A 15680-nucleotide genomic window follows, 5' to 3' on the forward strand; every position below is an offset into this window, starting at 1 on the left:
CATTAACTTTTTTATAGCTTAATTACATCAAAATATTTCTCATTTCTGACCTAGTCCTATACGATATGTGGATTTTCAAAAAACAACTAGATACTCAGTAAGTAATTATATCATTTCAGAACAAAATATGATATACTATGGAAATAGAACTGTATTATCCTTAATCATAAATACATACATTTTAACAAAAGAATAAGTGACGACTTATATTTAAAATCTATTGTTGTTTTGAATGATAATAACTTTTATCTATGTATGTAAATATGTTTTTTTTTTATTTTCTTTAAATACATATAACCTCAAATTGACTTAGTCTATAGAATGACAATGTCAATGATTACAATATTATATGTAATAATATGGGAGTAGCGTCTTTAGATATCCAACCCACCCGTATTATGAACATATATAACAATTAACTTTGAAAAGAGAAAGAAAAAAAGAACTTATAAACAATGAAAGAATTAAGAAAGATATGCGCAGGCTACTATGTACATGTTAGCCCAAATTCCCCTTCTCCCCCCATCTTGTCATTCTATTTGTTAATAAAAGTCAATTACCATAATAAATACATATACACTCTAATCCGATTTTCAAGCTACTCAATGAACAAAACATAATAAGAGAATAGTAATTGAGTATTGTTTGCCTACAGATAAAAAAAAACTCACAAGGATATTATTATAAAAATAAGTTTAGTTTCTTATATTATATCATTAAGATATTAGTAGATCATTTGTTTGTATATTAATACAAATGTATTAGTGTTGAGAGTATGTCCATGACCGAATTTTGTTCCTTCATGTCTTAAGTTAATTCTTGTAGACCGATTTGAACCGATATTATAGTACAAACTGCGATCTTAGACTGCAGCCCCAAATTATTTATCATACACATTTAATTTCAAATGACGTTAATGTTGGTCGATGATCACAATTTTAAAGCATATATGACGTCATCAATAATTCATCTATAGAATCTGTCTAGACTAAATTTTAAATGAATCCAATTTAAACTGTTTTTTGTTTTGTGGGATCGATATAGACATAACTTCTTTATAGGACCGAAAGAGTTTAGTCTCAATAAATAGACCGAGTTTTGCAGGTCTAAATCTATTTTCCGATTTTCTTGCCTATCCGACTGATTTATTTAAGCTTTACACATATTATTTATGTAACACATGAAACTTCATATGTTGGTATTTTACTGATGTCAAAATTTTGAAACACACATGACATCATTTACAATTTCTTTTTTTGACCCAATTTTAAATAAGAAAAATCTAGACAGAAATTCTTCTAAAGGACCGAATTAATTCGGTTCACTAAAAATCATTACAGTTGGAGAATGGTCTGTTATTTTCAGACCGAGCTCCTAACAGTTGTATGTACATTTACATTAAAAATATATAGTATTATAATAAACCGAAGGTGTAAATATATTCTTTAAATAAATATTACTAAGATAATTAATCATTAAAATACCATAGCACTTTTAAACACTCAACTCGATTAACCCTGAAATTCGGTATTGTCGAAATATTTTATAAGGTAAAAAGTCAATATTAATTAAGAATAAGAAAATAGGTACAAGTAAAAAAGTGTCAGGTGCTACATAATTAGTGATGAAAATCGTGTGTGAATGTAGATCCGAGTTCTACTCTGTGTGCAAGGGGGACTTACAATTATAATGGCAAATCCTCAGAGCTACGCTCGGTCTTTTTTGAGTGCACACAAATGTTTAATCAGATTTTGAATCTTTTCTACAGACCTAGAAAATAAATTATATATTCAATAACATGATTCCCCCCGCCATGACTCTGCAGTGACAGCTATTTATCCCTCTTTGATGCAACTACATAGCTGTTTGGTCCCTAGTCTCCAAAAGGTTGTCGATCCTTTATTTATATGGTTCAAATAACCGTTGATTACTGGTCGTAATTTCTATGACACTTTATTTATAACTCTTCATGGATGTCCACATGATGGAAGTGCCAAATAGCTCAATACATAATTATTTGCTATTTTAATAGATACTCTATTATTTGCACGCTTCAAAAATAGTTATCAGATTAATCCATGTGTTTCATTTATAAATGTAATATGCCAAAAAACTGACACTATTAATTTTGAAGTAATTTAATTGATTAACAGGCAAAACGGGAATTAATTAATTAATACAATTATAAAAGTCGTTAAGTGCTTTTAAATAAATATACATACAGAAAATAAATAAAAAAGTGATCCATATTTTTGACCGTATCACATAAATAAGTGTTCTTGTATAAAATAACTTATATAAAGCAAAATTTAGGTTTTATTGATCAAGGCTGCATAGGAAAAAATATTTTTAAAATAATGGAAAATAAACAATATGAACGTCCGATACCAAGTCATTATTAATATGTAGTCCACAGGTAAGGCTCAAAAAGACATAATGAAGGCTCTTAAGATGTTAAAAAAGACAGATTTTGGGATTGTTGACAAATATAATAGTCTAATTGAAGCTTGAAAGTGGTCGACATCGATCCAAACGAACAAAGGATCAATCCCCCATGGCCATCAAGAACAAGATCTGGAGGAGTCCAAGAATAGCCATTATGAAAATACCAAGGATCTGTGAGATCACAGATCGAAATACCATCACGGATTAGAGTTTAATGTCTAGTTTTTTTGCTTTTTACTTGATTTTAAATTGATACTTTTTAATGTGTCACTTTTTACGCACCCGGTACATGAAATGAAGATATGTTAATATTCATTTAATTGAAAAAATAATAGTAAGTAATTTTGTAAGATAAAAATCCCCATATTTTTATATTGATTCACTTCATGTTAGTAACTTCTAGTATTTAAATTTAAGGAAAATACGATAAAAAAAAATGATGAGTCATTTCTATTTCAATTCAAGTGTCATTGATGAAAGCAACGAGTTCATTAATCAGTGGCAAGTTGAGTAATTTGAAAACTACATTTCACTTACACGTAAGTGTATCACCTCTTTTATAATGATGATACTCTTTTTGGTGAAAGAGGAATACATATTATTAAGCTATTATCATAGTTCATATATGAGTATAGCTATGAAGATCAGTTACATGCATACACATGTAAGTCTATTATTACTCATTGATCTGAGTCAAGCAATGCTAAGAGTAAGGAAGCTCATGTAAAGTTGCAATCTTTTTGCTTTTTAGAGATACTAAAACTTAACACAGCATACCTACATACGTCTGCAAATTATACACTTAAATAGTTTTTTCACAAATTTTTATTTAAATGCAGTCTGTAAAATGTTAGAACTGTTCTCATAGAAAATAACATTTGCAATTGTTAAAAAATGTCGTATTGAAGTTAGAATTTAGGAAAACTAATAATAAAATATTTGTTGAAAATAACCTTTTAATTATGAACTTTCCATGAATTTTAGTACATTAAGATATAATATTATTTATAGATCACTGATCAGTATTATTACTATATTACTGCCCTGGTTAGATGTTATATGCACTCAGTATTATAATTAATTGTAAATATATTAAGAAATATAGAACAATAAACAATATCGAAACATTTGTAACAATTTTCCAAATGACATCATTGTATTGAGAGTTATAATATATTAAATAAGTGAATTTTTGATAAAATTAAATCAACTGATAGTAAAAACTCAGTTATCAGTTGTAAGAAAAAGAATTAAAACCTACATTACTACTAAAATATTGCCCCTTCAAAAAATTAGTTTTATTCATAAAATCAGTTTTAATTCTTTAAAAAAAATCTATAAAAATAATTGATTTTTTTCTACAATAATTTAAATTTATAATACAATTTTAATGTTCACAGCTTTAGATTTTTCTCATTTTTGAGGAAAATGGTATATTGCAATTTTCCCATCTTACAACTATCTCTTTTATACATTTTTTAATGTAAATTACGTTGAATTTGTTCTCCAAAGAGATTTCCGAAAATATTTATTTATTACTGATTTTAGCTTATAATAAATCCTCATTTATTTAATAATAACTTCATTAACTAATATCAATGTCACCAAGAAAATAAAAGTACAACCAACTAATTTGAAAAATAAATAATCATTATTTAGCGGCTAACCTCAAACGTAATAACGACATTTTTTTAATACTAAAAGACATATCTTATTAAAGTCAATACAAAGAAAAATGTGGAATTTATTTGATATCTGTTGCAATTAGTGACATATTATTAACTATTTTTTTTACCAAAAAATTAGACATATAAAATGAAAGAATGGAAGAAAAAATTAATTATTTTTTTCGAATTCAAGAAAACATTAATCTTATGGGTAGAAAAGAATGATACCTATACATTAATTATAGGATAATAAATTAATATAACAAGGATAACTTGGATTATATTATAAAACCTAGGCAAGAGGAAAAATTAAGAATAGTAGGACGATATATGTGTTTATATCAAATTAATTAAATTAAAATTCGTGAAAAATATTATGATATATATTTGATAAATGTATATAAATTCTAGGTTTTGCTATTGCCTTTACTCCCGAAAGATAATCATAAATAAAGAAACGTTTTAAAGAAAAACATCTAGATAAAATGTGGAATGTGTTGTAGGTAGAAAAATAACTATTTATTTTATATACCAACATAAAAAAGTATAAATATAGTATCATTTCTTCTTAAATTTCTTTTTTAGATAGTACCCAAATAAATCTTGTTTATAAATATTTTATAGCACGCTGCATAATTTATGACTTTAATCAAACAATTCAAGTTTTCTATTCATAGTGAATTTATGTGATCAAAGCACAGACGACTACTTACAAAATCAATTTATAAATAACAGAACAAAAATGACTTTTGTCTATTAGAATAAAACTGTCCCGTTTATGGGTTGATTCCCCCCTGTAAGAATAGTCTTTATGTTGGGGACGATAAAACTTGTAATTTAAAAAAAAATGGAATTTATCAAGCATAATGTTCATTTTTTTTGTTCAACAACACTCTATTAATTTTTAAGGTAAAGTTTTGACTTTTTTTGTTCAAACAAAAACACCAAAAAAAGGGAAAAACATGGACTACATCTTAGATCTCTAAAACAATAGAAACAAGGTATGTAATATTTTTTGCTCATAAACCAAATACTAAAAATTGTAAAAAACACCATTTTTGAATCATAAACCAAATACTAAAAATATATAAAGCCAATTCTTGACTCATAGTAACATATTTGGAAGGGTATAAGCGGCATAAAAACAATCAATTTTGACCCAAAAAAGGTTTGAAATGCATCAAACATTGCCAAAATCAGTTTTTTGATTGTTCCTTAACAGAAAGTTTTGTGTGCAGAATGAAAAACAGATTACTCCCAAAAAAGGATCAGGGACTGAAAAAAAGGTGAGACATAGGTAACCCAATTTTTGAGAATTTACATTTATTCTTTAGCTAAAGTGGTCATACTTTAATTTCCAAGAAAAGGACATATAGTGGTAGTTATAGTGGGGGGGGTAAATAAATATTTATTTGATTGTTTTAAACTATCTAAGATAATTTTAATTTCATAAAAATAATATTACCTTTCTATTAATTTAAACCGGACTTTTAGTTAATATATTAAATGATGTTAGCACGGTCATATCCTCTTTTAACATCTTGAAAATCTACTTAACTGATAAAAAAGCAAACATTTCAAATACTTATTTTTTTTAAAGTATCCCTAGTACAGGATGTAAAAAATGAACACGTCCAGGCAATTAATAAGGGTTGTTTGCTCAACATATTTTAGCAAATCCACTTTCAAAAATGGAGCCTGGAAACAGTCTAATGTACATACAACAACAGTAAACCTGTCTTTGAAAATGTGAATGTAAATACTTTACATTTGTTGATGTTCGTAATTGGACATGAAATATAATTTTTGTACTCCTGAGATCAGCACGTACAGACCCCTATAAATCATAAAGACCAATATAATTAAGTATGCTCACAAAGAAATATATATATATAAATATATTTATCTTTCGAATATAATCTTGCAACGGAATTGAACATAGGAATTGCTACTGAAATCATTATTATAAGAAGCATCACTGACCAATTTAGTAGAAGAAATAATGTATAAATTTATCTTCGTATAAGTTTGTAGTTAACAACGTTGATTAGGCACAAAAATAAAATTAAGTGCACGATTCTTATTACATACAGTAATTAAGGGAACTATCGAAAATTTGAACGTCCCGTCCTAAATCTTAAAGACGGGTCCTATTCATTACGAAACGCCGTTCTATAGAACAAATATTGTCTAATGTCATCATAGATATTCTAAACGTTGGTTGGTTGAATTTGTACTAACTTTTGTTAAACTCAGAACAATTCCCAAAATTATTACGTAATTAATCCATAGGTCGGAAGAAATATTGACTGTCTACTACCAACTGATTTTGGTCATTTTTTATATTTTATTATGAATGATAGGTTGGGAAATAGAATGAAAATAATAACATGATAAATATCCAATGCTTATAAGTATAATAAATACTTATATTAAGAATAATGTGAAACGATTCTTGTGGATTTAGTATGTATAACAATTAAATATACATTGAGTTTGACTGCAAAAAATATTTAGTGAACTAAATAACTTTACAATTATATAAGTAAACATGATGCCTGAAAGTGGGAACTTCAAAATTAGAGACGTTTTTTCAAAGACGGATACAACCTTAGATAAAATAATATATCAACACCGTACAATAATTTGACAGAGATATCCTCTGAGTAATATTACTACTATTAACGGAGTAATGAAAAATTGTTGCTTTTGATTGAGCTATATCAGGGATCCATGATTCGAAAATGTATTATCTAATAAGCATACAACAATATAGAGTAATTAAATATTTATAATAACCATTTTTCTATATACTAACATTAATATCTAACACAAAATCGATATCTCATTTAGTACCATTTATTTTCTTTTTCGAGAAGTAGATACTAATTACAGCTATGTCATTTATCATTCTCTCATATCATGTATAGTCAAAAAGGTTTGTTCTGTTTTGCAAAAACAGAAAATATGTATTCATGTGAAGAAGATGTTTGATGGTATCGTTTAAATAAATAACGGCATAACTAATGATATTGGGTATACATGACAAATTTGAAAAAAAATAATATTTGATATTGAAGATATATTATGTAGGTAGAAACCACGTATCGACTAGTGTTGGGCCTCGGTCTGAAAAACTGAGGCCGGTCTGAGAGCGTTATATTCATATTTGACCAAACTAATTCTGTCCTTTGAAGAAGCCCGTTTTACATCAGTCTCAAAGAAAAATTAGTCTAGATCGGTGTTATTTAAAATTTGTTTTCGACATATTCTTTAAATGAATTGTTGATGACGACAAGTGTGTTTCAAAATTGTGAACATCAACCTATAACAACGTCATATGAAGTTAAACTTGTTGTATAAAACATATTTGTACAACTAATAAATTAGACAGATAGGGTGGAAAATGGGTCCATAGATTGAGAACGAATAAATTGGTCCACGATTTGAAAACGATTATATTTTAGTCTACTATTTCACTTAATTTCAGACCGAATCTGGGAAAAAATCGGTCTTGTAATGAATATCAACACTAGTAGCTACATAATAAGTTTATGTTGAAATATTTGATCAGCATAGCTTATAATCTCTTTGTGAATTCATTCATTCTTACAAATATTTTATATCAAAACATACATAAATAATGTACACATAAGTACAAATATGTGAATTTTCACTTTAAGGATTAAGGCAAGAGGTAAAAAACATCATAGAAATGTGGCCGTTGCAAATAAATATGTATAAAGGAAAAATATTTAAGGGGAGAAATATGGACCTTTACTCGTTTACCGGCTGTAAATAAAGATATGACATACTTTTTTTTTAAATTTGTGTACGTAAGACTTATCACGATTCAAAAGTTTAAAAAATAACAATTGATCTTCCGTGATTTATCTACGTTTACAAAAAAAAATTGAAATAATGTCTTAACACCTTTAGTATGTAATAACTGTTAAGGATATAAGTAAAAAATTGTTTAATTAATCTAAAGGGCGTTGGATTAAATGTACACCCGGTATTTTTGTCTTTTTATCGACCATCATACAAACCAGGTGAAATATTGAAGGGAAATTTTCAATTATTTGAAATCGATTTTTTTATAAAGGCACAAAGTATTTCATGTGTATACATTTTGAAAAATCTTTATTTTACTAATTTGATTCATTGCTTATTAAGGAATCATCTTTTTAATTCTTAATTATCAGGATATTTTTATTATAGATAACTTTAATCATTCCAGCCTAGAATAGGTGGATCTAAAAATGTATTTAATAAAAATAAAAGACGATTAACTCAAGAATAATGTCATGTTACTCAATTATAACTTATTTCAATGTTTGTTTCTCACATTTGTGCCACATACATTAAATTTGAAGAAGAAAACACCTAATAAATTATCAGCGTTATATACATATAAAACTATCACTAGTTAAATAAATTACCCAGCAAAATATTTTATGAGAAACAGCTTGTAAGCTTATAAACTGCAATGATACGAATATCTGGATATTGTAATATTGCAAATCCTGTGGTTTTTTATATATTGTACATTTCATGAATGACTTACAGAATAGTATGAAACGCTCCTAAGATACAACGAAATAGAAATATTAGTATTATTTTTTTTAAATGACTTTTATTATTCATTACATATAAGTATTAATCTTGTAACGTATAAGTAAAAACCAGTTGCAAAGTGCATTGGAGACTAGTATTACACATAACACAACCGATACTTTTTTCCTCTTCATAGTAGACTTAAAGTGTTCAGCATTCATTTTATGAATGTTCACACAAGTATAAAAAAAAAAGAGTTTTACTCTTATGATGAAATAAAAATGGCATTTGAATTTCTGTGTTGATGTAATTATGTACTCATAGTACATATGACACACAAAACAATCTTGGCTGATAATTCTCAAAAGTGAGTATGGCTTACTTCGTTTTTATTCTTCAACTTAATTAAATATAATCTACAATTTATATACATAAATTGTTCGGATAAATACTTCGAAGGACCATTTCACAATAAGTTTCTTGAGATCTCTCTCAAAAACAATTTCTCTAATAATGTATGAATTGTATAGGCACCATAATTTAGATACCCCATTATAAATCCTAAGGATCTGTCCGAATCAGATTGTAAGTCGACCTATGGAACAAACTTTGTTCAATGAAAGGTAGCTATATAAAAGTATATTCACTCTGAAGTCAGGCTTGTGACTACAGCTTGTCGTCATATTTGTAAGAAAGACAACGTTACGTCAATTATTTTTGTTGATGCCACAATTATGATTTTTTGTAAAGTTGTTTTAAAAATTAATTGGACTTTTTAAGAAAAAATCAAAACTGTTTTTGTCAAATTTGGCAATTTTTATTATTAAAAAAAAAAAACACTTTGTCGAAATGTTCAACGAGTTGACGAAAAAGCCCCGCCGTCCTAAAGAAAAATAATATTAAGAACTCATACGGATGTAAGGCTGTCAGGGGTCACATCTTACTAAGATATGTTGACTTAAATTATGCAAAACTCATTGAAACGACAAGATTTTCATAATTTTAAATGATTATGAAGGTAACAATACTCATTGGTCTTTACCTGATATGACACTGGTGAAGGAGCAAATTGTCAAAAAATGACAGACAACTAAATGCATTTTTAATATCATCTTGAAAAAATTAATTTGATTTGTTTTGATTTCTTTCAAATTTGAGTCCTTTTCTCATTCAAACCAAGATATTGAATCGTAATATCAATATAAGGAGTATAATTCATAATTAATTCCAATCCAATTATAATAGAAATAATCACATTTCTAACACAAAAATTATAAATAATAGAAAGACCAATCAAATGAAGGTTTAGAGACACACGTGACACACACACACACTCCGCACTCCACAACGTCTACATTCAAACTAAACTGAATAAGGAGGGGGGAGGGGGAAATAGAGAAAAAGTGTACGCGCTAACTCAGCTCCCTCATTTTCGTTTTCTTCATCATCTCCTTTTTTCCCCTTGAATGGAGAACGGAAATAAACTGGTTATTTTCATTTCAAACTAATAAATTCCCGCGTTGATTTAATTTAAAAATTTGCAGACAGGGGGAATATTACTTGTTATAGGGAAAACACCCTAATTTTTAATATGAACTATAATAATAAAAATTAACTATTAGCATAAATATACGTATACATATTATTGCAAAACTGGGGACACTAATTCAAGTCATACTTATTCTTGCGACATTTTATATAGACTCCTAATTGTAATAATATGCATTGAAATTGATTTTTTTTTTTTTTTTTTGAGCTCAACGAATTGAAACTTGACTAACACTTCTAAAATAATACCTGGATAGAGCCTGTGACTTGTACTCGCAATTTCGACTTGACTTGTATTTAGGTTAATATTATTAAACTGCAAATTTAGGGCATATTCGTACTCGAAGCTTAAAACATTATAATCGTTTTTATTTCGAGTACATAGTCTCAAGAAGGACTCAAGCACAAAGATTGGAGATTTTACTTGAAATTGTAAAACAAGTTTAATAGAACTGAGGATTTGTGTTTGCCCCACAAATTCTACTTAATAGGTTGATATCTATATTGTATCCTGCAGCCTAATTTCCGAAAAATAAACAGATAAAAGATAATATCTGTTTGTAGTGTGCCAATTTTTCCCAACTGTAGAATTATAATTAAATCATTCTTGGAAATTGATCAGCCCATAACAAGAGTCATATCTAATTCTACTAATGAATTTTCAGAACATTAATAAGTGGATAAGAAGCAGACAAACACCCAGTTGACAGCAAAAATACAATATGCAGTGTCGTTCAAGTAAATCCGGACCAACTTTCACTACATCCTGAATAATAAGGAAAGCATTTAACTCAGTTATTTCAATTTTAAATGTAGAAGTTGAGCGTTACCTTTAAGTTCGTTGCGCAACTTTTAATTCAAAATAAATATTTACGATGGAGGAGACTCGGAGGGACACCATCATCGAATTGACTTATGTGGGATACATTCCAGCATACATCCACAAAATGCTTGGGTATTCAAAGAGCACAGTCTACGACGTCTACTACCGCTGGAAGGTGGAGACGACATATAAGAGAAAAGACCAAAAGGCATGGAGTGATAAAAACGCACTCCGAGATTCATCCTAGGTCTGAAACAGTCCTTGAAGGCATCTCTCGGGACTCTGATTAACGTTCTTTCCCAAAAACGCCATGTAAGTCTCCAGCACCATCAAAACTTACGTGAGGATGAAGTCATACTACCTTTACGAAAAAAACAACTTCTTACATACAAAATGAAGGCACTCAGGCTGCCCATGGATGAAAATTGATGAACGATTTAAAATCCCATGGTAACTGAATCATCTTATATTCGGAGGAGAAACAATGGACTATTTACAGATTCCACAACATCCAGAAAGGTGACCACAAGGAGAACTAATGTCTCCCACAGCTTTAAAAACAATGACCAAAGGCAGTATCATGCCCCCGTTTTTTAAGCAAAAAGTGTCTATGGGTGCCAACAAGTACTGTAAACTCCTGTCTGACCAAGTGATACCTTGGATGAAAGCTGAGACCAATTGTGTTGAGTTTATGTTTTAACAAGACTTTCACAAGGCCGGGAAAATTCCAAGTTTGTTGAAAGGAGAGAGGGGCCATTTTGGCATCCCCAGACCTGGGCCACTAACTCCCCCAATATGAATCCCATGGATTACTTCTTTTAGGGGAAGTTATAGAGGTTAGTCTCTGCTGATTCACAGAGCAGGATCGATTTCTGGAAGGCCTCCATCATTTAGTACTAGGAAAAAGTATCTTGTTCCTTGTAAAGAAATTTTTAAATATCTATTTGCTTCCCTTATTGATCCGGATGCATTTTAATAGGATTCGGATTTACCTGAATGACCCTGTATATTTGTATGTTATTCAGGTAGAGCTTAGTGAATCATGATTAAACTGCAACTTTTGATTCGTCTGGTATATAAATAAGTAAAAAGACTCGCAGATTGACTCAAACTCTTTAAAAGAATTGGTATATGGACCAAAAGCTAGAAGTAGTTTATGTTCCTCCTTGAATCATTATATTTTATAGATGTTGTGGGAGAATGATGCAGTGGTCCAAAAACAATCCCTTCTGGAGTATGTATGTACATCATCATAAAAATGTCCTAAAAATCAATGGAGCATCATTGTCTGTACAAAATAAATTCTATTAGGATTTGACGTTTAAATAAATGTATTTTTTATCAGTTTTAACACAGAAGGTGGCTGCGGATTCTACAAGAATGATGATTAATTGAGACCCATTTGCTTGCATGGGGCGATCTAATGATGTGAAATAAATAAAATGAAAAAATAATCAGATATTTTCTTTCACGGTCTATTAACTTCAAATTACTGGATATAGCGTACATATAAATTTATATATATATATATTATGTGTACTTATATACAAAGACTAAATTAAACATGCAATAGTTTATCAATTTATATTAATTTTTTTTGTCAAAAGGTTTCTTTTGACCTCTAAAGAAATTGAAATTTATTTTTTTAAATGACCTTATTCTAAATATGTATTTATAATATATTTTAAACTACATGAATAAATGCTCATGAATATTCCAAAAAAAAAGAGAAGAGAAACAGGAAGTAGCTGTTTATTTGCTTGATCAAATGAATAAAGATGCGAAGGCCAAGGATGCTTTGGTTCTGTCACTACTTATCATAGTTATGTATTATTATTTAGTGTTGTGTTTGTCTCTAAAAATCCTAGATCGGGTTGAGAGTTTTATTATATAAAACCCTCCCAAAGAAGAAATCAGTCTAAATCCATCCCACACAAAACAAAAATATGGATCAGTCTCATATAAAAATTCGCTCTCTAGACTCCATATCAAGTGTTAATGACGTTTTGTATGTTTCCAAAACTGTGGACATCCGAACAATGACGTCATATGGTGTTTAAATTGATTAATATGTCAACTTCGCACATTGTATCTAAATGTGAAGAGTCCAATATTTTTGATTTAAATTTAAACATTTGTTTTTCTGGTAAATGGTTGTTGTAAATTTTCAAAAATTGGGACCCCCCCCCTGTTGTGCAGTCCCTCGAGAAAATTAGTCTATAGTTTAGGGCCGATAAATTCGATCCAGGATTTGAAACTAATTCAACGGTACTGATTTTGTGTAACCAAAAACATAAATGTCAAATTTAAAAAAAAGAGTTTCAAATTTTTTCTTCAATAAAAAAAATAAGAATGCAAAATTTACCCTAAAAAAAAAAGAATTGGGCGTAGATGTAGATTTGTTTGATCAAGTCAACCACTCCCCACCCTCCACTCCCCCCCTTCCCGTCCAAAGAATCATTCACGAACTTGAAAAGACCCCTTATTTTTGTTTTTTCTTCATATCCTGTTTAGTCTCACATTTTAATGTAACAATTTATATTTATAAGTGTTTTTTTATTCCAAACGGAGGTCTTCTTTTCCATGTGCAATTTTCAAAGAACATTATTTTTGCTTTGCTCCCCCTTCCCCACTTTTATAATCTAACGTAGCCTTACTGACATATTTATGTGATATACTTATTTTCATAGGCATAATTATAATATTAATTTATTTTAAGGTATATCAATCCTTAATAAAAACAATACTTTGATATCAGTTAAGGAACAAAGGATTAACCTATATAGGTTTATATGTATCAAGAACAAGCCCATAGTTTAATAGTAGACAAGGCATGAAATCGACAAGATGGATACCGCCATGAAATATATATTCACACCCTAATTGGCAGAAGATACTCATTAGCTGGGGAATATGATTTAAGAACTCTCGGCCCCATTTTCACTTTTAAAACTCTCATTAAGGTATTTATCACATAGGTAGATATAGATTGGTTTTTTTTCCTCGCACAAACAATAATAATAACAATAACCTAATGGGTTACCCTCTTATGTAAGTTTCATAAATATGTGTACTAAATATGAAAGTGTCTATATTTTTTTCAATCCAATATATAGCTTCTTACGTATTCCGTTAGAACTTGCCAAAAGGAATCTTTGTTAGGACGTGCTAAAAGTTCTATAAATCATTTATTCTTTGTATGGTATTTACTTAGCATTGTTGGAGCCTTATTTTATTCATTTCTTCAATAAAGGATAAATTTATGTATTTGAATGGAGCAAGTGATAGTATTATAAACATAATAATAAAGGCTTTCGATATTGAAAAGCGGTTGCAATTTAATATTTCGATGTATGTTTGAAAGACTTTTCAATTTCGAAAGATTTTTAATATGAATTATGAAAAAATAATATTTTAATGTGATCTCGTATGTTTCATAATTCAAGAGCGTAGATACAGGACATAAACTATAATGGCATGATATTGGATGTAAAATTGTTGAAATCCTCGTGAACATTTATTTGAAAAAAATGTTATTTGTCAGATATTAGTGAACTTATTAATTGATTTTTTTTCATTTGAACATTCAAACAAATTAGTGAGAAAGAGCCATTGTAGTTTTAATAGTGATCTCTATCAGCAGATAAATTGTTTATCATACTTGCCAACATATACTTTTATTATTGATTTACACTCAGAAAGATTTAGACATTTTTATCATCTCTTTGTATGTTAAAACATTCCCGGCTCAATAATGCCAGTTTATACTTGACTGGGGCTTAACACATTGTTAAATGTTTGGAGTCCTTTTCTTTCTTTTTTTAAATTTAATTAATATTGTTTATTTTACAAAATCAATTTTTAAACATTTAAAAAATAATATTAGAAAATAAAACCAGTCACTATTTTGTACGATCAAGGTGTCATGTAAGTTTGTTGTTTATAATTAATTAATATTGAATATTTTAAGGGCCGTTTTATAAAAAAATACATCCCATTTTTCTCTCCAAATTAATTTTTCTTTTCGAAAAGAGCATTAATAAAAAAACTATATGATTTTTTCATATATGTCCTGAGTGAGTTCCTAATTTTTATAATAAAGCGCGGAGCTGTGGCAAATGTCTTCAATTCCCATCAAGTTTTGAAGTGAAAAGTGCAAAAAAATTGAACAGAATTTGATTTTTATTTATTACATAGTACTACAATTTCCTTAATACTAAATGTATGTATGATTCTTAATAAAATACTGACGTACAAATTCAAATTTTATCAGACTTTGTTATCAATCTTTTTTTCTTGTAAAACAGTCGAAGACATAGCTCAAAATGTAATCACGTCTTATATATTTGCATAGAAACTTAAAAGTTATTGAACTATTATACCAAACCACTGACAATATGTTAAGGTGGAGTTATAGGCTAGGATTTTTTAATGCATTTTTATAAAGTTTAGAATCATGACCTTAACAAGATCAATACATCAAGCTATTGTGACCGTGTCAGTATATATTTTTGTATAAAAGGGGCTTTGAAGGGTGGGGGTGAGATTCTAGAGTCATAAATCCTATTTAAAGAATGTGAAATTATATCCTTCCTCCCAAGTCTTTAATTTTAGCTACACCACTTATATATTTTGTATAT

At 28.7% G+C, this 15680-nt stretch overlaps 1 protein-coding gene across 1 annotated transcript in view; it reads right to left on the bottom strand.

Annotated features, from left to right (window-relative positions):
* LOC121113724 (roundabout homolog 2) overlaps positions 1 to 10038 on the bottom strand; it is a 191652-nt gene extending 181614 nt beyond the window's left edge. Inside the window, exon 1 of the mRNA XM_040707576.2 lies at positions 9712 to 10038. Within this exon, the coding sequence (XP_040563510.2) occupies positions 9712 to 9781 (70 nt within the window). The 5' untranslated portion in view covers positions 9782 to 10038. The remainder of the gene's footprint in view (positions 1 to 9711) is intronic.
* Between the last annotated feature and the right edge of the window lie 5642 nt (positions 10039 to 15680).

This window comes from Lepeophtheirus salmonis, chromosome 2 (assembly GCF_016086655.4).
Source record: "Lepeophtheirus salmonis chromosome 2, UVic_Lsal_1.4, whole genome shotgun sequence".
Lineage (NCBI taxonomy): Eukaryota > Metazoa > Arthropoda > Copepoda > Siphonostomatoida > Caligidae > Lepeophtheirus > Lepeophtheirus salmonis.